Source organism: Balaenoptera musculus, chromosome 1 (assembly GCF_009873245.2).
Source record: "Balaenoptera musculus isolate JJ_BM4_2016_0621 chromosome 1, mBalMus1.pri.v3, whole genome shotgun sequence".
Taxonomy (NCBI): Eukaryota; Metazoa; Chordata; class Mammalia; order Artiodactyla; family Balaenopteridae; genus Balaenoptera; species Balaenoptera musculus.
In genome coordinates, this window is record NC_045785.1 from 125,733,554 (window position 1) to 125,758,272 (window position 24,719).

A 24,719-nucleotide genomic window follows, 5' to 3' on the forward strand; every position below is an offset into this window, starting at 1 on the left:
ATTCAGCCCTTGACATTAGATGAGTATCTGTATGGGTTGTCACATGCCGTGGAGAGAGAGTTCGCTGCAAGTGATATCAACAGTACACTGTGTTCTCTTTCGGATTTATTGAATGCACATTTACTAAGTGTCAAGTAATGAATTAGACATTCCAGGGATGTGGCCCAATTTCTGCCTTTAAGGGGATTCAATTTCACTGGGGAGAAAACACACATATGATAATTTTAAAAATAACAAACTAGGTAACGTTTTTAAAAAACTGTATTTAAGTATAAGATTGCATGTTACTGACTAACCTCGCAGTAGGAGGCCAGGAAGGGGAGTTTGTCACAGGTTGGACTAATTAAGGACTTGTTATGAAAACAGTGGTAAGGGTGGGGGATGCCCGAGGTGAATCATAAAGAGTAGATAGAATCTAGGTGGATACGTAAGAGGATTTGGGGGTGAGGAAGGACCCCCAATAACAAAAACGAGACATTAAAACCCAAATCCAGAAAAAAAAAAAACAACCCAACAGTGCAGGCTATCTTTCTCATCTCTCATTTTGCTTGGTGGTCATGAGCTGCTCCGTGTGGAAGTCAGGCAACTGAGAAGGGGAGATGGCTGAAGAAGGCAGGAGCCTGGAGGCAGTGAAATAGGATGGCCTCCATTTATAGAAGCTGGGGCTGCAGTGCAAATAGGACTTTTCCTAGTTGGAGCAGATCCCCATTACTCTGCTGGAGCTGGAAAGCAAGGGTAACATCAATTTTATAAACTTTCTATAGGAATAGGTCTCCACTGTACACTGGAGGGCTGGGGAGGTAAAATGTGATCTGTAACAAAACTGAGCCTGTAGTTGCATATGTATCAAATTTTCGCTATATTTCAAAGGATATGTCATCAGGTACAGCTCAGAATTGAAGCTGGAAGCCAGAGTCGAGAAAGAGTGAAATTGGCATATTTATGTTCCACAGTAATCCTTTCCCCATGGTCTTGTTTGTCCATGGAAAAAATAATAAAATACTGAGCTATAAAACCCACAACTGCGCACTTGGGGGGAAACTTGTGGGGGTAGGGGTGATGGGGCAAAATGGAAACAGAAGGAGCAGCTGGTCGTATTGAAAACTTTTCAGATGCACTGAAATAGACACACTTCATCTTCAGTGTAGAAGATGCCACCAGGCAAAACTTTGCATGGAGGGGGATTTGAAGGATCCAGGGACACTTCAGTTTCCCAAGAATTTTCTTTCACAGCAGGTCGTTTAATACGGCTCATCCATGCTGAATGATAAACAAGAGAAAATAAATTAAACTCAGGAGCCTAAAAATTGTAAAAAATAAAGTGTTGGTAGTAAAGGTAATTAGTCACTAAAGGTCAGAAGAGTAAAGGAACTCTTTCAGATGAGTTACAAGATGCAGGACATTCACTAAGGCACAGGAATGAGAAGAAAACCCTAAAGCAACGCTTCTCACCCTTTCAGGTGCTTACCACCTAGACAAGGTGTTAAAACACAGACCCTCCCACCAACAGTGCAAGAGTGTTCCCTTTTCTCCACACCCTCTCCAGCATTTATTGTTTCAAAATTTTTTGGCGATAAAAAGAAACAAAATTGAGTTATTTGTAGTGAGGTGGATGGACCTAGAGTCTGTCATACAGAGTGAAGTAAGTCAGAAAGAGAATAACAAATACCGTATGCTAACACATATATATGGAATCTAAGAAAAAAAAAAAAAAGAGGTCATGAAGAACCTAGGGGCAAGACGGGAATAAAGACACAGACCTACTAGACAATGGACTTGAGGATATGCGGAGGGGGAAGGGTAAGCTGTGACAAAGTGAGAGAGTGGCATGGACATATATACACTCCCAAACATAAAATAGATAGCTAGTGGGAAGCAGCCGCAGAGCACAGGGAGATCAGCTTGGTGCTTTGTGACCACCTAGAGGGCTGGGATAGGGAGGGTGGGAGGGAGGGAGATGCAAGAGGGAAGAGATATGGGGACATATGTATATGTATAACTGATTCACTTTGTTATAAAGCAGAAACTAACACACCATTGTAAAGCAATTATACTCCAATAAAGATGTTAAAAAAAAAAAAAACACACAGACCCTGATTCAGGTCTGAGTGGGCCTGAGATTCTGCATTTCTAACAAGCTCCCTGGTAATGCTTAAGTGGCTAGTCCTCAGAACACACTGAGAGAAATTTTGGTGGGACAGGCTTTGTCTTCAGGGCTAATGAATATGAAGGGCATTTTGATAGATTTTGAACAGTGAAAAGTCAGAAAAGTAAAATAAGGCATATTTAAATGGAAAGAGAAATTAGAGAACATCAAAACTCGTGAAAAGTATGGTAGTGGTTCTGCATGCCTGATTCTGGTGGGATATGATTTAAGGAGATGATGACAAATTTAGTTTTGTGGGGAAAAAAATGACACTTGTGTGTGTAAAACAACTCATTCTTGGAGAGAACAAGGGAGAACCAAATAGGGTATGTCTGAATAACACCTTTCAAAGGGAGAACCAGATCCTGAGACTCTGCTGTCATGGTGAGCCACCAGGGTAAACCACAGTTCAGCAGCTGCAAGCGCGCTTGCCAATTACAGAGATAAAAATGTTTTTGAAAACAAAATTTCATATAATCCCCCTCTCTGAGGTTGGCATCGTATCTTCCTGTGTATCTTGGGCGTAGCTTTTACCCAGGCAGAATTTAGACTCTAGAAACCAAATGAGGTGATAAACAGAACCAGTTTGCAGAAGAGTCAAAATAACCCAGCAAGAATTGAAACCACAAATGCACTAGGAGTCAGTTATTCACCAACCAAATGCTAATAGGAATCAGCACAAAGGACTATGAGTGTTAGCTCAAGGGCTTAAAAAAAACTGATACATGGTGTTGTGATGGTGTTCATTTTACCTTTGGCTTGTTTTAGAAACACACCCTACTTCTTCCACTCCACCCTTCCTCAGTGCCATCACACAATGGTTTCAGTGCAAAAAAAATTACAATACTGGAGGAGGAGGGTGTCTGGGACTTACACCTCCAACCTGGGTTCTAGAAGCATAAACGTTAAGAACATGATCTTTGGATCTAGATGGATGCAAATCTCAGCTTTGCCATTTATTCAGTGACCTCAGGTAGTTAATTAAATTCATCGTTCCTTCACCTTACGATGGAAATATTAATAGTACCTACATCCACAGGCTTGTAGGCAATCTTTAATGATTTAAGACATGCAAGACACTCAGAACAGTGCACAGCATGGAATTAATGTTTGATAAATGTTTGTTATTATTGTAACTAACTCTGTCACTAGCTCAGGCACTATAGGAAAGTTATTTAATTAGCTCAATTATCAAGAGAGTTTGAATACCAAGGTCCTTTCCAGAACTAAAATTCTATGATTCTATGGTCACTTTGGCCAATAAATTTGAAGTATCCCAAGGCAGCTGGGCAAATAATTCTTCTTTGCTACGTCCTTCTGGAATATCTGGTGAAGTGTGCAAGACCTGTGTTGATGGGGCAAGGCTTCCCTTCCAACTTCTGTTCACAGCTCCTCAGTACACCACGGGCTCTAGGTAGTTCTACTCACTGGCCCCTGAATGTTTTCAGAATCCCAGTACCATACCATTTACATCATTTCCCTCTTCCAGACTGCCTTCCCTGCTTCTGTCCATACACCTAAACCCTATCCATCCTTCAAAAACCAACCCAGGTTCCATCTTCTTTGTAAGGTTTTCTGCGATCACCAAACATCTTCTGTACTGAAGAAGTCTGGTCTTCAATACAGAATTCATTGGCCATTACCATATTCTGACTTTATTTTTCTGAAATGTTTTTCTATATTTCTGTCATAACTTCCCAACTAGATAATAATCTCCCTGAGGTCTGGCACAAGGATTTACTCCTCTTGGTGTCTCAGTCAAGCTGAACATTTTTCCAACAAAAAGGGGTTAATAAACAGCTATTGATTGGTTCATTGTAAAAATCAGTGAACCATTAAACTTAATATGGCAATTAGCTTAATATGGTACTTAATCCTAATGCTCTTCCTGCCAGCATCTCCTCTTCCTGTCCTCCAAGGACATCTGAAAAATTGATCTGCTTCCATCTAGTGGCAATTAAAACACAGGTGGTTCCTGTGGCCAGAAAACAGCTCTGGGTAGATTGTGCCAGAAAAGACTTTCACTCAGTGGGTGTGAGCATGAAAGAAATCTTTATAGCTTGTGGATTTCCTGCCCACAGAGATAGGGAGTTCAGCCTAGAGAAGAGTCAGGGAACCCATCTACACTATCTAATGGAAGATAGGGCAATAATAGAACATAGAATAAAGGAAACTTCACGGACCCTATGTCCTCATCCAGTTACCCCTCCTGACTCTTTCATCTCCTTCCAGCCAAGTTTTATGAAAAAGATAATGTATACGTTCTGCCTCTATGTTCTCATCCCCACTGATTCCTCGACCCCTGGCTACAGGACTTCTGTCATGACCTCAGCATTGAAAACAATTTCCCTACTGATACCCTTATTATATCCAGTGGATCATGGCAGTATTTGAAATAGTTTCCATTTCCCTTTTTCCTTAGGATCATGACCCTGTACTCTCCTCATTTTCCTTCTACATCTCTGGGAACCTCTTCCCATTCGCCTTTACCTTAGCTGACTTGTTTGATATTGACCTTCCTCTGGCTCTTACCCTCTCTCCCACATCCTCTTCCATTCTCACACTGCACATACTCCCTAGGTGATTGTACCTGCTCCTGAGATACAATTACTTCCTATAATGTGAGAACCTCCAAATCCATTTCTTCTGCCCCAAGGTAGCCCTTTTGCTACAGATAGAATCAACGGACTATGGTTGAACCACAGACACCTAAATTTTAACAGGTACAAAACTGAACCCATGATTGCCACCTCCAAAACTTCTCATTCTTTCGTGTTCCCTTCTCAGTAAATAATACAGTAGAGATGGTAACCATCCACCAGTTCCCAGATCAGAACCATGGCAACTTACTTGAATCTTCTCCCTCTCTCTTAGCCAATTAGTAATCATATTCAGTTGATTCTACCACCAGTTATCTCATGAACTCATCCTCATTGCTATTGCCCTAAACAGGCATCATCGGCTTTAACCTGAGAACTTCAAATACCTCCAAAACAGTTCTTTGCCCCCAGAGGCATTCATCTCCCATGTTTGCATACTTTTATGCAAAGTGATACTCCCAAGATGCAAATTTCAGCATGACATTCACCTGCTTCAACCCCTGTTACTAATACCCCAAAGACCTCAAGATTAAGTCCATACTCCTTCATATGGCTTATAAATTACTTTATAATTGTCCTCTGTTGCCTTCTGTCTCTCCAGTTTTTCTTTTGTACTTTAAACTACAGCTCACTAAACTACTAAGGACTTGTCAATAACAATCTGTGGTTGGTAGGGTGGTTGCCTGAACAAGAAACCAACCTCCTCAGGGACCATCTTGCTTCGTTTCCTCCAGCATTTGGAAAGGTACCCAGTTGTCTAGCTGGGTAGTCTGTCACCGAAGTCTCATCTCCATTGTTCGTTTGACTTATACTTTCCTTCTTAATATTTCAAAGCAAGTCACTAAACCCTGAAACTGAGAAGTGTTTTGCTATCTTCATTTCTGCCAGGTGGGCCTTGTATTTTCACATGTATGTGTTTCTGCAACTGAAGAAATCTGAGGTTCAAGACCAAGCCAAAAAACTTCCCCCTCTTTGGGGGAAGCTGCAAGTAGAATTCAGGCTCCACACCTTTCCCACATTTCTGAAGGTCAATGCCTATCAGAGGTCATTTGCCATCTTGTGCTAGGTGCTGAGGGCCTGGTGTCTGGAAGTATACCTTTTTCTTAGAGCCTGGGATTCATTAGTTTTTCAATAAATCCTTGTTGACTTGAATGTTTCCTGAATACTGTACTTAGAATTGCCCCCATGTTCAGCCAGGATAAGAAGAAATAAACCACAATGCTTCCAATCCTCAAAGAAAATTCAGAAGCAATCAGAAAAAACTGTCTTTACATAAACTACCCCTTCTTAATAGGGCATTACTTGTTCATTCATTCATTCAGCTCCCCTAGCACTACAAAACCTGACAGCTTTTAAGAAAGGTTAGTAGATTTATTACTTTATCTGGAAACTTCATTTGGATGAGACCCCATGTAAATAACTAATAAGGAGTTAATGTGTCTAGCTATAAGAGGAAGTATTAAGATACTTAATACTTACCCTCTGTAAGCAGAGGGTAGAGAAGACATCAACAGATATCGAAACTTCTTGCTGATAAAACTTACCTTCTCCGAGACTTTTTGCCTAAAAATAGAAGAGAAAAATGGCATCAGAAAAAGCAGACAATTTCAATTTTTTATACTTAGAGAGAAGGGAGATTCCCTCTCTCAAAACTGTTTCTTGAAGTGTATTTTGTATTTGTTAGGTGGACCGCATGGTGTCTAAGGGGATTTGAGGTATTGGCTTAATGTTCTAATTCGAACAGTGGTAGATACTTATTCAGAACAGACTCATTCATGCAGATGCTTCTCAGAGCACCATTTCATCCGCTGTGCTGCTCATAAAGACTGAAGTCCAGTCCGAACTATCCGATGATCAGGCCCCATGTACCCATTCTTGTGTTTACATATCCCGATCTGCCATCTCATCCTACCTGCAGATTCTTCCCTAAGAGATTCAGCTGCTAATACTGTAAGAATATGTATCATTACACTTCACACCATCTTCTCTGTGAAAATCCACAAGAGAAATTACATTTAGGTCTCAGTGGTAGGAACTACATGCCTCATCTGGGTAACCATTGTGTTTGTTCTTATCTTACAAACACAGTGAGTATCATTAGTGGTTATGTTTCCTTCTTTGACTGGCTACAAGGAAACTCAGCCAGGTCTGAAACCCTCTTCTATCCTAACTTTACCCCTGGCTCGGACTTATTTTTGGTATTCTAAATTTGGGCCTTATTTTTCTTACTTTTATACTAATTTTAATTTGCTGTGTTGAATGCATTTGGTAAACTATCTTACATTCTTTTTGAAAAAAAAGCAGACTATAAATAAGTAGATGAATGAACTGCAGGGTTAGGCTCCAGAGGAAATAAAAGCAAAAAATGCTTTTTGAGGAGAAAAAAAATCACTGGGAGGCAATATATTTCTGTGTCTATAAACTAGAGCTCTAGATCATCCAGTCTGGGTCCAGGTCCTTTTTTGCCAACTGTAGTGTGTCTTTGAATAGCTACTTATTCTCTCTAAGCTACCATTTCTTCATCTGTGAAAGGGGCATGATAATTATACTTTCCTCACTGAGTTGATAAAATGTATTCAAAGTATTTAGGCCAGGGCCTAGAGCATAGACAGTGCTCAATTCTTGTTTTAAACCTTTAAAATGTTAGAAATTACTATTTTAACTATTTCTTCCAAAATTTAGCCTGCTGGTGACATCAGCCAAAAGCACTTGAGTAGGGAGAATTAAATCTGAGTGAATTTCAGATTCCATTCATTTTCATATGAATATATTTTTCTTTTAGGGACAATGAAACACATACATGAGCAAGAATCTGTTCCTATTGAGAAAGTTTCTTTTTCAAGAAAAAGGGAACTAAGGGGCCTGTGTTCAGTTTTGTGCCCTGTTCTCACCCTATGTGTTGGTTCAGGTAAACAATTCTTCTGTGGGTAAAAAAATAGAGCCTTATTAATCTGAAGACCAGTGGTTTTAAGGAGCATATATGGATGGGAGTCTGATCTCTGACTCTGGCCCCTGCTGATATGGAATTTTAGAGATTTGGCCTAAAACATCATTGCTTCAGTTTCCTCATTTACTGAACAGGGCCAGTAATGATGACTAATCAGAGAATGATGGTGCTAGGAGAAAACAAGTATTTCTAGACAAGCCCATGCACAGGGAGGCATGTTTCTGTAGCCCACCCTTATTCCTTTCTCCGAAAAAAGGAGCTGAAGTCTGGGTATTAAGACAACTAGGGCAGGGGACAAAGTACAGTTTCAGAAGATCCATCTGAGGACAGGACAAGGGTCAAGAGTCTGGTCATTTCATTGGCTACTGTGCTCTAAATATTTGCTTGTCCCCTTTTTCCAGCTTTTGGAACACCAAAAGCCTATAAAATTATCAGATTGATGAATACTGTATACATGCAGATTTATTGTATTAGAAAAGCTCTAGGGGTTTAGCCTGGGAACCTATCCATCATTTCTAATAATTGTCTCTATAGGAAAAATATTCTTCGTGTTTCAAAGAACTAACTTACAACTAAAAGTTTTAGAAGGCAAAGTCACTTGAAAGTTGGAGCTATCAGAAGATGTTTCACAAATGAAGACTATTTAGTGTGAGATTAAGGATACCCTGACTTTCCTACAAAGTCAGTGATCTTTTGGGGCTTCTGTTCTCTTGTGCTTTTTGTTGGCATAATTGTAACTAGCCTAACTGCCTGTTATCTGTTTCCTGTTTGCCCCACACTGATTCCCCCAGTAGGGGCATGCAGTTTTCAAGTTATCAGTTTGAGATCTTGTACAGAAATGACTCCAAGGTAAAAAAATTGCAAAACAACCCCACTGCTTTTCTCACCACTGCTTATAGTACAGCCTTAGGCAGCATCCCACCTCCTGCACCCTACCACTAAATACACATGACTTCAAATCTATTCTTTTTATTCTACTAACATTTATTAAAAGATTTTGGAATTTGGGAATATCTCCTTACTAAGGTGATTCCCAGCCCCAAAGTCCTTAGTGGTTACTTAGATAATAGCCCTCTTATCCCAGAGGGTGGAGTGTAAATTACCCACTCTATTCTCCACCCCCTCACTTCTGCCAAGGTCACTCAAGGCAGGAGGAAAGAAAAGATGATTGGGGGCAGTCTTTAAGTCTCAATGGAAAGGGTAATCAATGGTGGGAGAAAAATCTCATTCTTTTTTTGCCTTAGTGCCATATTTAAGTAAATAGCGTAGTACTCTTAAGACAATGGGATCCAATCTCAGCAGAAGTTCCAAGAGCAGGGGCAGAGACATTTTAACTGCTCAGGGCTCTTACTTTACAGTTACTGAAGTTCTTGTACATCAACAGCACCCCCGTCCATTGTGTTTCTGGGTTGGTTATAAAACTAATCTAGTACCCTTAGTCTTAAATTTGGAATGAAAGATCAAGTCATAGCAGAAGACCATTAGGGATTGGTAGATAATATTCCTGCAATTGCCAGTGAGAATGGGTGGTGGGGCAGCCTTTACATACCATATTCATGGAGTAGAATACATACTAATTAATTTGATGGAACTGAAATTAAAATGGCCCCACAGAGGCAACACAGAGCAGTTGTTTAGCAGTTGCTTTGAGGTCATTGATGGCCCCTGAACTTGAAGCAGCATTATCTTTAAAGCTGCCTAATATCCATACATGTCATAATCTTGAATGTTTCTGTCTGATGACTTTGGCCAAATGTGGCAGCACATACCCAAGGTCTTCCTGACTGTGGGCCTGTAACTGGCAAGTTTGTCCCACTTGAGGGTTTGGACACACTCAGGAGGGAGGTGAGGGGAGTGATGCTGTTCTTCTTCTCTGGTGGTGTTTCATCTACTAGTCCAAACAGCAGATACTAGTTTCTTGAGGCAGCCCTCCTTAGTCCCTCTTCTTCTGCAGTCCAGAGTGGATGGAAAGCATGAGTATGGGGCACATTTGGCTAAAGCTGTAACCTTGGTGAATAGACACTGAGGAAAAATGTGGGGATTTCCCTAAGGGACAATACAACTCCCACATGTCAGGAGCCGGACAGGTATCTGACTCTTGGCAAGGCTAGGTATTTGGGAGGAGTACCTTGAAAACCTTATGGGACATTAGATTCACTTCCTAGTGGAATTGCACTGAAATCAAAAACATGTAGGCTCTTATAGGACAAGATCACATATCCTTTTTTTTTTTTTTTTTTAGAATTAAATAATAGCAAAGAACCATTACAATTTCTCATTTGTCCGTTACCACCCTAGCAAGGTACCTTGAAGACAGTAGTCATTTTTAAAAGATTTGTCAGAATGAAAAGCAAAAATCAGCCAACTTGTTTTGATGAAAGTGTGTTCTGGGCTGCTTCACACATCTCCAGGGACTGATGTCTATAGAACCCAGAACTTGGTATCCTGCTTTAGCTGAGGCTCTCGAACTTAATTTCCTGTGGGTTTCTATGGTTTTTTTCCACTTTAAAGTTGTATTACTTTTGTATGAAAGTAAACTCACATACCTTTTTTTAATCTCCTTGCCAGCCAAATGATAAATGCCAACCCAGAGAATGTGGTAACCATGACTGCCACCGGAATGAAGAGGGGGTTATAGTCACTCTCCTTGATTATTGAGAAATTCCTGTCCACTTCTGCAAGAGAAATCAGTAAGGCATGTAGCATGAGGCCACAAGCATTATTTCCTTAGTGCCTTCTCATGACATTAAACTTTCTTCATTCTTACATCTTCTAATAATTGTCCATTTGATGCTATTTGACAGATGAGGAAATCGGCATGGGAAAGCCCATGATGAGTCTATAACAGAGAAAAGACTAGACCAGCTTTTCTAGCTCAACGCCTATAGAATCTCAATCCTCAGATTTGTGATTCATGGAATTCCTGGGAGATGTACCTAAATATTTTGGCAAAAAGTAGTCATCATTGTATTTAGCTCCATGACCTTGTTGAATGGTTGGGACTCAAACACAGAGAAGAGCTAAAAAGTTAAGTACAACTTCAGGAGAAATAAAAGCCAGTGATCTGAACCAGGCAACTTATCAATAAAAGGAATCTATTCTCTGTCCTGGCTATTGTAAATAGAGCTGCAATGGGGATATATATATATGTATAGCTGATTCACTTTGTTATAAAGCAGAAACTAACACACCATTGTAAAGCAATTATACTCCAATAAAGATGTTAAAAAAAAAAGGAATCTATTAATGCTTTGAAGCAACTGTGCAAACATACGCACACGCTGTTACATGCCAAGGACCTGCACTAATCTGTCTTTCAAATGATGTAGTCCTACCATTTCCCTCACAAATAAGTAAAAGGATACATCTATATATCCTTATAAGTATGAACTAAGTTCATGTGGGGACCTTTACTGAAAAAATACTGATATGAAAAATATCTCTTCTGATACCACCAATTGAAGAAACTTACTTTTGCATATTGGCACAGCATCTGACTGTCCCTTATTCTTCACATTACTTTGATGAACCCTTTCAAGGTGCTTCCATCCCCACACCCAAATGTATAATGGAAAGGAGGTGCAAGTTCCCAGAGGATCCAAACAGAGGACACCTATGGGCTGCATGAGGATGAGGAAACGGACACTAGTCCAGCCTTAAAAGGAAATGCCCCTTAAGCCTGATGTACAATCCTCCCCTAAAGACCCCACGCCATGTCCCCATTTCCCTACCCCACTTCCTGGTCCCGGGTCACAGAGAGATCAGCTTCTCTGATAGCTTCTACAATTCCTACCATTTAAAGACTTCTGTCATTGGTATAGATAATCTCCGGAGCAAACATGGGTAGCTATTCTTTCACAGGCTAATTTAACGTGGATTAATTTAGCATCTATTGCCAGGTGCTGTGTCAGGTGGAGGGTATATAGAGATGAGGAAGACACATCCTCTTATGCACAGACAGATTTGGGAGGCATCAGCTTAGTGATAATTGAGAAGTATCCATTACTTTGGGAATTAGGTGGTCATTGGCGACTTTTGTAGAGACATTTTAGTAGACTCACAGAGAAGTGAGATTGTAGTGGAATAGAAAAATGGATAAGAAATAAGTAAGTGTAGACAGTGAGTTTAGATGTTAAGGGTTAAGATAGGAGGAGTTGAGAATTGGCTGAAAAAAAAAAGGGAAATCACTGTCATTGAAGGAAGAGGCAAGAGCAGCCAAGGATTTTATGGTAAATTAATGTGTACAAATTTTTTTAAGCGACATACATTTAGCAAAATAAACTTAAAAGTTTAATCTATCTTTCCCCACCATCTGCTTATCAATCAGCTACCTCTTTAAGTCTTTAATATATTGGGGCAAACTTACTCACTTTGACATATTGGACTAGGGCTGGACCAATTTCCAGATGATCCACAAATAGTTTTCTTTTCCCCAATTAACTCAGCTCCTTCTGAGCAGCTGAAGGTACACATGGAGGTAAAGCCGAAGTCGACCAGGGGGTGACTACAGTCCATGGTTCCAAAATCGGGTGCTGTTAGAGGCTCACACTGAATCACTTCAGTGAAAAAGAAAAAATCAGTATTTCTGAGCAGAGACCCTCCCATGACGAGCAGTTTTTAGCCAAACTGCCTAACTCAACTGTGGAACCGTTGACATGAATCTAGACATTTCTAATTTCTAGAAATTACTTCTGATGATGCTTCCAGAGTTTATTTTCTTGAGAATGATGGAGAGTGGTGAGTCAGAGGTGAAGCCAGGAGAACACAGAAAGCCCTGGGTGGGCAGGGGGGCATTGGGGAGAGGAGGGGAGGGCTGGCTCTTCCAGATTGCTGCCCCAGCCCTGGTAACTCTCCATCAGCTGGAAGTGCCATGCTACGTGGCCTTGGCCTCAAGATCTCTTATGGTGCATTATCAATGAATGTAGAGAATTTCCACCCTTTCACCTCTTCTAAAGTCTACCCAAGCAGTTTTGAAAAACATCCCCATTCTCTGAAGCAAGTCCCTCAACTTTTATAAAATTCAGCAGGTTGGTCAATTAGTTCTATGATTTCAAAAAATGATTTGGATAGTTCTTTTGAGAATTCAGCCACTTAAACTAGTGAGTCAAAAGCATAAATGTAGAAAATGTAACCAAAACTTCACAAGTTTAGACACCACCAGTTTTTTCCCCTTAAGGGATAATCTTCTTGACAGTAAAAAAGAAAAAAACAAAAAACAAAAAACCACCATATTTCAAATGAAAAAGAAAATCAAGAGATTGTGTTTTTGTTTTTCACAGAATTTGCTATTCTCCTGAGAGTTCATGGAGGAGGAAAGCTAAAAAATGATTTTAAGAATAAACCAAATAAAACAATCAAAAAAGACCTCTAGCCCCCCCACTCCCAAAAAGGAAATTGTTTGGTGTTAAGTAGGACACCACATAAAATAGGTGTTATTGAAAGAAGAGAACAACAAAAATTCAACTGCAGTTCAGCAAGACTGATTATTTATGCCATAGCAATGAGAAAATAAAAATAAAATAAAAATACAGTATAACCACACTGTATTGCTGAAAATTATATATATATTCTGTGACGTAGTCTCAGAGATATTTGGTTGCTATTTTTTGTTTGTGGTTTTTCTTTTTAATTAGTAACAATAACCTCTTTGATGAAAATCATCACAGTATAATCTAAGTTAGGTTAAATTATGCTTCAAAAGAGGATACAGACTTCTTAGCAAGACTCTACTACATTTGCTCAGTCTATAAACACAGGATTGCCATAACAAAACCTCTAGTCTGAACAGTTACTCACCTCGACATGTTGGCTTTGGAGATGACCAGTTTCCAAATGGTCCACAAGTGGTTTCTTCAATCCCAACTATGTCTGTTCCCTCAAAGCAGTTGAAGGCACACTGTGATGTGAAGCTGAAGTTTCTCAAAGGGTGAATACAGTCCATGGCACCCAGCTCTGGGGCCTCCAAAGGCTCACACTGAGTCACTTCAACAAGAAAAAGAAAACACTGGGCAGTGTTCCGAGGACCTGATGACTGGGTTTGAATCTTAGCTCTGATACTTGATAACCAAGTGCCTTTAAGCACGGTGACTTAACCCCTCCAGCTTAGCTTCTTTATCTCTAAAAGAAGGATAATGATAATTGTATTGACTTCCTAAAGTTGGTGTGGGAATTAAATAATTTAATGCAAGTCAAGGACTTAGAGCCTGGCTCATAGGAAGCTTTAATTAAACATTAGCTAACCTTATTATCTTTGGCATTACCTGGGGAGAGAGCTTTTAAATGTAGATAGGTTTAAGTGGGAGTGACCAGCTCAGTTTGGAAATAACTGTCACATCAAAGCCCCTGAGTATACTAGACTGTTGGAAGTAGGAAGTTCGGAGAAAGACTGGGTGTCCATAACTGGTCTTCTTTACAAGGGGAGAAGATAAAAGCTTTAGGAAGCATCTTAGCCTGGATTCTGTCTTCACCATCTCTAGCTCAGTTCCAGAACTTTAGTTCTTTTGATTTTGCCAGTCCTCTCCAGAAATTATGTCTACTTCCTTGCCTGATTGGTGGTGTAATAGATCAAAGTAAAACTTGGAATTCAATCTTCAAGTTTTAGGCCCTGCCATGTCATTTAGGCAAATATTGCAACTCTTGTGTCTTATTCCTTATCAAATTTGAGCCATCATTTTAAACTTCTTCTTGAGAGTTCAATGAAGAATGAATTCAAGAAATTAGAAGAATTTTAATATTTTCCATATACAGTACAAGTCCAAATGAAAGTAACTTATGTTGTCCCATACAGTTCATGCCCACAAGCAAGTGCCTGGTCTCAATCTTACAGATGCAGTGATAAATAAGATGTTGACTGATCTCAAGTTGCTGTCAGTCTACTGGGGAATACAGACAAGAAAATCGACGACTTCAACAAATGTGGGATAAATAAGAAAGAAATATATGGAGCTATTGGAATACAGAATAGGGATGCTTAGCCTGTCTTGGCATCCAAAGAAAGCTTCCTGAAAGAAACGGTCCCTGAACTATTATCTTCCAGATGAATAGGTGTGTTAGCCATGTGCAAAACAAGAAAGCCCTGAGCAAGTCAGTGATTGATATACAAAGCAATATGGTAAGTGTGGAGAACTACAAGCATTTTGATGTTACTAGAAGGAAAGAGGAGGCAGGGGATGATGTGAGATGAGATTAGGGAGAAAAATAGGAGCTAAGACAAAATGCCTTTACCTTTTTTCATTGGTTTAATGAGTATCTACTATATATCAAGCATTACTCTATGCCTTCAGGAGTTTAGATTTTATTCTGTAGGACAAATGGTAGGTAGAAATTAAAGGGTGGATGGTCACGTATGTGTGATGTTTACTTGATATTTAAAATTGATCAGATTACCTATAGTATGAATAATATATTTGAGGGGCGCTAATTTAAAGATGTGGAACTCAGCTCAGAAATGACTGCAATAATCTAGGAGGAAGATAATGAAGGCAATAGTGTAGAGTTAATAAGTAGAAGACAAATTGGAGAAACAGTAAGTTATAAAAATGAGTAGTAACCTTCCAAGACTAAACCAGGGAGAAATCGAAATTATGAACAGACCAGTCACAAGCACTGAAATTGAAACTGTGATTAAAAACCTTCCAACAAACAAAAGCCCAGGACCAGATGGCTTCACAGGAGAATTCTATCAAACATTTAGAGAAGAGCTAACACCTATCCTTCTCAAACTCTTCCAAAATATTGCAGAGGGAGGAACACTCCAAATTCATTCTATGAGGCCACCATCACCCTGATGCCAAAACCAGACAAAGATATCACAAAGAAGGAAAACTACAGGCCAATATCACTGATGAACATAGATGCAAAAATCCTCAACAAAATACTAGCAAACAGAATCCAACAGCACATTAAAAGGATCATACACCATGATCAAGTGGGGCTTATCCCAGGAATACAAGGATTCTCCAATATACGCAAATCAATCAATGTGATATACCATATTAACAAATTGAAGAATAGAAAATATATGATCATCTCAATGGATGCAGAAAAATCTTTCGACAAAATTCAACACCCATTTATGATAAAAACCCTCCAGAAAGTAGGCATAGAGGGAACTTACCTCAACATAATAAAGGCCATATATGACAACCCCACAGCCAACATCGTCCTCAATGGTGATAAACTGAAACCATTTCCACTAAGATCAGGAACAAGACAAGGTTGCCCACTCTCACCACTATTATTCAACATAGTTTTGGAAGTTTTAGCCACAGCTATCAGAGAAGAAAGAGAAATAAAAGGAATCCAAATCAGAAAAGAAGACGTAAAGCTGTCACTGTTTGCAGATGATATGATACTACACAGAGAGAATCCTAAAGATGCTACCAGAAAACTACTAGAGCTAATCAATGAATTTGGTAAAGTAGCAGGATACAAAATTAATGTACAGAAATCTCTTGCATTCCTATACACTAATGATGAAATTTCTGAAAGTGAAATTAAGGAAACACTCCCATTTACCACTGCAACCAAAAGAATAAAATACCTAGTAATAAACCTACCTAAGGAGACAAAAGACCTGTATGCAGAAAACTATAAGACACTGATGAAAGAAATTAAAGATGACACCAACAGATGGAGAGATATACCATGTTCTTGGATTGGAAGAATCAACATTGTGAAAATGACTATACTACCCAAAGCAATCTACAGATTGATTGCAATCCCTATCAAAATACCAATGGCATTTTTCACAGAACTAGAACAAAAAATTTCACAATTTGTATGGAAACACAAAAGACCACAAATAGCCAAAGGAATCTTGAGAAAGAAAAACAGAGCTGGAGGAATCAGGCTCCCAGGCTTCGGACTATACTACAAAGCTACAGTAATCAAGACAGTATGGTACTGGCACAAAAACAGAAATATAGATCAATGGAACAGGATAGAAAGCCCAGAGATAAACCCACGCACATATGGTCACCTTATTTTTGATAAAGGAGGCAAGCATATACAATGGAGAAAAGACAGCCTCTTCAATAAGTGGTGCTGGGAAAACTGGACAGCTACATGTAAAAGAATGAAATTAGAACACTCCCTAACACCATACACAAAAGTAAACTCAAAATGGATTAAAGACCTAAATGTAAGGACAGACACTATCAAACTCTTAGAGGAAAACATAGGCAGAACACTCTATGACATAAATCACAGCAAGATCCTTTTTGACCCACCTCCTAGAGAAATGGAAATAAAAACAAAAACAAACAAATGGGACCTAATGAAACTTAAAAGCTTTTGCACAACAAAGGAAACCATAAACAAGACGAAAAGACAGCCCTCAGAATGGGAGAAAATATTTGAAAATGAAGCAACTGACAAAGGATTAATCTCCAAAATTTACAAGCAGTTCATGCAGCTCAATATCAGAAAAACAAACAACCCAATCCAAAAATGGGCAGAAGACCTAAATAGACATTTCTCCAAAGAAGATATACAGATTGCCAACAAACACATGAAAGAATGCTCAACATCACTAATTATTAGAGAAATACAAATCAAAACTACTATGAGGTATCACCTCACACCAGTCAGAATGGCCATCATCAAAAAATCTACAAACAATAAATTCTGGAGAGGGTGTGGGGAAAAGGGAACCCTCTTGCACTGTTGGTGGGAATGTAAATTGATACAGCCACTATGGAGAACAGTATGGAGGTTCCTTAAAAAATTAAAAATAGAACTACCATATGACCCAGCAATCCCACTACTGGGCATATACCCTGAGAAAACCATAATTCAAAAAGAGTCATGTACCACAATGTTCATTGCAGCTCTATTTACAATAGCCAGGACATGGAAACAACCCAAGTGTCCATCGACAGATGATTGGACAAAGGAGATGTGGCACATATATACAATGGAATATTACTCAGCCATAAAAAGAAATGAAATTGAGTTATTTGTAGTGGGGTGGATGGACCTAGAGTCTGTCATACAGAATGAAGTAAGTCAGAAAGAGAAAAACAAATACTGTATGCTAACACATATATATGGAATCTAAAAAAAAAAAAAAAGTCATGAAGAACCTGGGGGCAGGGCGGGAATAAAGACACAGACCTACTAGAGAATGGACTTGAGGACACAGGGAGGGGGAAGGGTAAGCTGGGACAAAGTGAGAGAGTAGCATGGACATATATACACTACCAAATGTAAAACCGATAGCTAGTGGGAAGCAGCCGCATAGCACAGGGAGATCAGCTCGGTGCTTTGTGACCACCTAGAAGAGGTGGGATAGGGAGGGTGGGAGGGAGGCTCAAGAGGGAGGTGATATAGGGATATATGTGTATGTATAGCTGATTCACTTTGTTATAAAGCAGAAACTAACACACCATTGTTAAGATTATACTCCAATAAAGGTGCTTAAAAAAAAAAAAGAGTAGTGTGTTACTTTGCATAAATGTAGGGGGAGGTGAGAGAGTTTTATACCAGAGTACCCATATAAATCGTGGAACCACACACTGAGATAAGGAATAGAAAAAGGAAAGCTGGCTGGGGACAATTGATTTTTCCGTCTTTTGGGCATCCCAAAGGTTATGCTTAGCATATTTGGAGTTCAGGGCTGGATACATGTTTGTCAGTCCAAAGTTCACATAGATTTGTGAGTCCACATAAGTTGCTAGGTTTGACCAAAGGGGGCACATAAAGTCAGAAGAGCAATGGACAAAAGATGGAAGATGAGACATAACAATAAGTGTATGGGCTTGGATAAGTGCCCATGAAGAAACCCAAGGAGAAATGATCATAGGTAGAAAGAAAACCAGAAAAGACTGATATGATGGAAACCAAGACAAAAACAGAGTAAAATGTTCAAAAAGGAGTGAAATGGGCATGCCAATGACATAAGAATTTTTTAAAATTTAGAAATCGAGTGAAAGTAAAGTATTGGTAGAAGTCATGGCTCAAGAATTGACTGAAATGACTCAGATCTGTTCCAGTTGGTTGATCATTTACATTTATTTTGGCTTTAATTCTTTATCTATTCATTGCAAACACTGCTTTTTTTTCTTATTATAATTTTCTATTTTATGCACCAGATACTTCAAACATAGTTTTGAAACTCAACCAATATCAATCAAAGGGCGTGAAGTTTCTTTCAGTAATGAGTTGACTAAGTCAAAGACTCCATGTCTTTGAATCTACGTATTCTTGCCTTTCTGTTTCTACCACCGTGACTCTGAATGATTTCAATAGACCCCTGATGATACTCCCCAGCTTCTCTCTTTTTGTTCAATCCAGCTTATGCACCGCTTCTAGGGTAATGGCCCTAAATGAAGGTGTTCAGATACTAAGTGGCCTCTCATTGTCAACTAAAGGGCAGATTCCTTCATTAGGCAGCTTTTCAGTCTCCACAGGCTTACTCCAGCATATCTGGCTTTCCATCACATTAAATTATAAGCATGTATTATTTCCACTAGTTAACTGTAAATCCTTTAAGGTCAGGATCTGTAATAACTTTGTCCTTGTACCCCCTGAAATGCCAGCCCAAGTAAATGCGTTGGATTTATTATCATATTTTCCAGCAGATTCTGTATATCATGATGTGAACTTTTCTTGTTGGCCTTGCCCTGTCATGATCTTGAGGATGACGTGAAAAAGCAAGATTACCTTCTGGATAACTCACCCTCCTAATGATAAGTGCTATTGTTTCTTTCAGTTTCAGAGTTCTAACGAATCCAGCAAGCTTACTTGATTATGAATTCCTACCAAGCCTGATTCATTATTGTAATCCTTACAGCTTTTATCCCAAAGCAATATTCTTTGTAGCACTCAAAAAGACTTTCTGAGAAGTGAATTGAAACTTCATGCGGACTTATGAAATCTTTACGGAAAGGTAACAATATTGTGCAAGCATAGCCTACTGATCAAAACTTCTCATTTCTCAGAACGGCTAGTATCATTTTCCTTCAACCAGCTTTCATAAACTGCAATACTTTACATAGGAAGAAACAAAGGAACAAAAGTGGCTTACCGAACTGACACTGGGGCCCATAGTACCCCAAGTCACAGTTGCAGGTGTAATTATTGATGATTTCCATACATTGTCCATGGCTGCTGCATGACCAGGGTTGACAAGAAGCTTTAAGGGGGTGAGAAATTATATTAAGATGAATACTTTTTTAGTACTCCTAGTCATTTCTTTAGACATAGATAACTTTGGGGCTGTGACTACTTTAATAAACAGGAAAACTTTATTTGTACATCAATAGTATTTTTTGCATAAAAATCATATGCTAAAATTTTTATTTATGTAATATACTTGTCATACAGCCATAGACATTTTTTTAAGAATGAATTTACTAATGCTAATACTCTACCACATTTGAGGGAACTTACTGACATACATTGAAACTCTTGAAATTTCTTTGTTTTTGATGTAGTTAAGTGGATTAAACTATGACCTGACCCCAATCGTTTCCGCAGTATGTTTAGCAATCCCTTTCTTTATAGAAAGTACTGAATAGAGATTAGAAAATCTGAACTTGCTACATTACTAGAGAGTCCAATTTACAAGAGACCAAATGAACTATGTTTCACTGTTCAAAATGACTTGGAAAAAATGCTGATTGCTTTGGAACTGTCATCGTGGTCTCTACAGAAGTTTTCATACACCACAGATAATGAAACACTGCAAAGTTTCATTATATAGAATTATATAAGATTAGGCCAAGAAGGAAACGTAGCACCAAGCCGCCTACTTTACGAGGAGCAAATAGGTGACGTGAGCCTCAGCTCTTGGCTGGTTCCATCTCTCTGCTTCCACTTCCTTGCCTTATTATCAGCGACACCGATTTTCTAGCTCTTCCTCCTTACTTTCCACATATATTTATCATCTTGATGTAAAAGTGATTCAAGGGTATAGATTTTGGGTATAGGGACGAGCCTCCCACACCAAAAATGCTCAGAAGTGACCTGACTCAAGCTTATTTAGAGGACTGGACTTATTTCAGGATGCCCTGGCAACTGCTCTGCTCCCCCAGGTTTCCGCGGGGTTAGTGCCGTCATTCCCAGAGAAGCAGTCTGCTCACTCCTACCTGTGTAGCAGAGGGCTGTCTTTGCTTTGTGGCAGGCGTCGTCATTCCATTTCCCTGCGTCTTTTTCCCTCTTGATGTAGATCTCCACACAGTCTTCTTTACTCTTCTTGTTATTGGGCTCCCCGTCGCCCCAGTTCTCCGCTTCTTCGGTGAGAGATTTGTTGGTCCCTACCCAAGTCCATGCCCCTCCTACCTTCCGGATTCCTATCCAGTAGTATTTAGGACTGAAGGGAAGCGTCTTGTTCAGGTACTCAATCTCCCCCTTGTTTTGTATGGCAACTAAATCCGTGTAATTTTTTCTGCAGAACATTCTAGCCTTCTCCCAGGTCATGGGTCTCTTAGAATAATGGTAAGTCCAGCAATCGGTTCCATGATGTGCGAAGAAATCTGAAAGACATCAGTGTGAACTATGTAGCCTCGTGGTTACAGCTGAAAAGAGCCCAGAACTAATCCAGGCTGAGCCTGCCAGAGACAAGGAAGCTGACACCTCAAGAGGGTAAGTTACCCTCTTGAGGTGATGGAATTAGTCGTTTGCAGATTTGAAGTAGAACCTAGAACTTCTAGTCCTAATCACTTTTCACCATGATATAGAATCCTTTTGCTCATAGCTCTATTTTAGATGAATTTGGTGGCTTTTTAGATTTATGTTCATAAAACAGTTTTTTCTCAAAATTCTTTCAAGTAAAATTTAGCCAACATTTTTTAGAAATTCATATTTCTTTTTCTTAGCAGCTGTCAATCATTTAAAGTTAATTTAAGTGTGATATCATCTAGCCCTGAAATTTACTGTCCACTCTTTTATTTTGGGATAATTTCCTAAAGGCCAATATTTGTGTTTCTAAGGGAGAAGTAAAATAAGAACAGGAATAATGGCATACTTTTAAGTAATCTCTTTTATATCAAAAAGATAATGTTTTACCATAGGAAGAGCTTCTTCTGGGGAAAGCACACAGCCCAAGCCTTATATATCTAACTACATAATAAAAAAAAGAACAATTGACAGAACCAAATGATGTAGGATTATGAAATTGATTTAGATTATGTTATACACACAAAGATACTCAACTGATGGTGTATAATAATCATATGGGTGCTTCAAATACGAGGGCTTTGAAGAAACCAAAACAAACACATAATTACACAATGATACCATAATAATATATGCCATTCTAAGCATGGTATGATCTATGCGAAACACTATTATACCATAAGGTAAAGGTTTTCACAGCCATCACCATTTGCTGAGTTTTCACTGTGTAGGGCAAATACTATGGAGAAATACCAAAGAAAACACAGATCCAATTTTTATACTTTCCTAAGGATTCTGAGCAAGGAATAACAGATGCAAAGAAAACATAATTAATCTTGATCAACTTAAACATATCAAAAATGTACAGAGAACTGGGAGACAGTTATGATTAATGAGTAAAGAATGTCATAAAATAAACCCTGCAGCAAAGGGTGGGGCAAGGTTAGGAGTTTTCTGGGGAAGTGAGAGGAAGAAAAGGGATGTCTGTAGAAAGGGTAGCTATCTACCTAATAATTTTACCTGTGAATATGTACACCTAGTGGATATTTACCAAAAAATGAACATAAATTTTTTAAAAATCTTAGTAATATATAAATATCATAACATACCACAACAGAGCACAGTGCAGGCCCACAGCTCAAAAACATTCCATAAGCCCCTCTGAGCACTCTGACATTTCCATGGAAATATCTGCAAATAAAATACAAAATTATACTCAGACTTATGCTCTAAATCACAATTTTATAGCAACTTGAGGAGGTGCCTTCAACTTTCTCAAAGTTCAGAGTATAACACTTATGCCTACTAAACCTGTCTGAGGCAAGAGATTTCTCAGACATGGGTGAAAAAGTAGAATTAAATTTGCCTCAAAACTGATGCATAGTTGATGTTATTGTTTTTTCATATTTTAGCCTCAAGTTGCTGATTGTTACTGTTCTGATTTTTTCTACATTTTAGTAATTTTTTTGTGTCTACTTATCTGCTGAGCTGTCAGATGAAACTATTTGATATTTAGTATGTATATTTTTAAAGTGTCCTTTGGTCTTTAATGAACTATTGATGTCTAGATTTAATGTTAAAATCTCACACTTGACTATGATGGGTCAATGCTTCAAATACCTAAAAGAATTAGGTAACCAAACAGACACTACTAAAAAAAAGGAGTTCATTTTTTTTTTGAACCAGAAAGAAACACATTTTGAGCAACTCAAATGACAAGACCACAAATTTTCTTCACACCTTAACACCATCTTTTCTGAAGTGTATCAATTCTCAGGTAGCGCCAATGTTTAGTCACAAGAGTGCTAATTTCAACTAGATAGTAGTACTTCTTCGAGAACCTCACCAGAGACAAGCCAAGGAGAAGAAATCAGCACATCTGAGAAGAGAGATTCTAGGAGCACTTTTTAAATTCGACTCAGCATTTTTAGTTTTGGCTTTTTTAAAACCAAAAAAGAAATGAGTTGCTTCTTTTCCTTTGCCACCTGCCTCTGCATCCCAAGAAGAGGTTCTATCTGAGCATCTGGAAATCTTTTAGGCTGAAAAGCTTACCATGGCTTTGCTCCGTCCTTCTCTAGTTCTTCTGCAGCACTTCAGCCTCTGGGCTCAGCACCAGAGGTCTCTGGGTCCTTGCCCAAGGATGGGTGTACAGGGAGATTGCACTCACTGTCCCCAGAAAGGCTTACTTTCTTTTATTTCTCTAACCAAGGTTCACATCCTCCCCCTCCCCTGATCCCTCCTCTTCCCCCACCTCTTCTGTTCCTCTTTCCCCACCCCTTTCCTAGTCTGGCCTCTAACACCTACCCTGAGAAAAAAAGAGCTGCTGACCAAGGACATTATTGCTAGATTCTCCCTTCTTCCTTCCCTATTTCCTTCCTCACTTCCTTCCTCCCTCCCTTCATTCCTTCCATCCTTCCAATCTCCTCCTCCTCCTCCCCCCTCCTCTTCCTCCCCCTCCTTCTCCTCCTCCCCTTCTTCTTCTCCTTCTCCTTCTTCTTCTCCTTCTTCTTCTTCTTCTTCTCCTCCTCTCTGTCTCTGTCTGTCTCTGTCTCTGTCTCTCTCCTTTCTTTTTATAAACATTAGACTAACTCCTGGTTATCCATGGTAGAGGACCCCTGATAATTGCAAGCACCACACAATCAAAACATTATTTTGAGAGACACAGATGTAGAGAACAAATGTATGGACACCAAGGGGGGAGAGTAGGGAGGGGGTGGTGGTGGTGTGATGAATTGGGAGATTGGGATTGACATGTATACGCTAATATGTATAAAATAGATAACTAATAAGAACCTGCTGTATAAAAAACAAATTAAATTAAATTTAAAAAAAAGAAAGAATGGAAAAAAAAAACATTATTTCAGACAAATTTATAGTGTGTTCAACTTCAGTAGAGCTAACCCAAAAGACTGGATTAATTTCAGCTTTCTCCTTCCTCTTTCCTTGCTCACCCTCTAGTGGACATTCTTGTTAATGGCACCTCCTAAAGGTAAGTCCTGAAGAGAGCAAAGCAGCTCTAGCTTTTTGCCCTAGCAGGTTTCAGGGCCTACAGGTACATTTACATTTCTGGAAGCTAAGATGTAAAGGAGAGAGTCTGCATATAAAATTAGGACCCGTTTGATGAAGGGTAATAGAAAGGAAGAGTCACTGACATAATCAGATTAGCATTTTTAAAAAGACAATAACAATAGCTGTAGAGCTCAACACTCCATATTTATTACCTTATTTAACCTTTATAAAGCTTAAATATCACTGCTCCCCAGTGGATACCATGATTATCCCCATTTTTAAAAGTCTCAGAGAGGTTAAGAAAGTTGCCTTAGTCACAGAGCTAGTAAGAGACACAGCTGGGGTTTTGAACCAGGGCCAGTCGGTTCTGGAAACTATGCTCTTGATGATTAAGCTG

At 39.1% G+C, this 24,719-nt stretch overlaps 1 protein-coding gene across 2 annotated transcripts; it reads right to left on the reverse strand.

Annotated features, from left to right (window-relative positions):
* Nucleotides 1–273: 273 nt before the first annotated feature.
* Nucleotides 274–23,499, reverse strand: SELL (selectin L). 2 transcript variants are annotated; one of them, XM_036862712.1, is made up of 9 exons: nt 23,366–23,499; nt 22,423–22,504; nt 20,785–21,171; nt 19,722–19,829; nt 13,490–13,675; nt 12,064–12,249; nt 10,240–10,368; nt 6,291–6,309; nt 836–1,260 (listed from the first exon to the last, which is right to left on the reverse strand). In XM_036862712.1, exons 1-9 carry the CDS (start codon nt 23,366–23,368, stop codon nt 1,242–1,244), a joined length of 1,119 nt encoding a protein of 372 aa, XP_036718607.1. In that variant the 5' UTR covers nt 23,369–23,499; the 3' UTR covers nt 836–1,241. The 2 variants fall into 2 exon arrangements, with proteins under 2 accessions (XP_036718615.1, XP_036718607.1); XM_036862720.1 differs by lacking the exon at nt 12,064–12,249 and having other exon boundaries at nt 274–1,260; nt 23,366–23,463.
* Between the last annotated feature and the right edge of the window lie 1,220 nt (nt 23,500–24,719).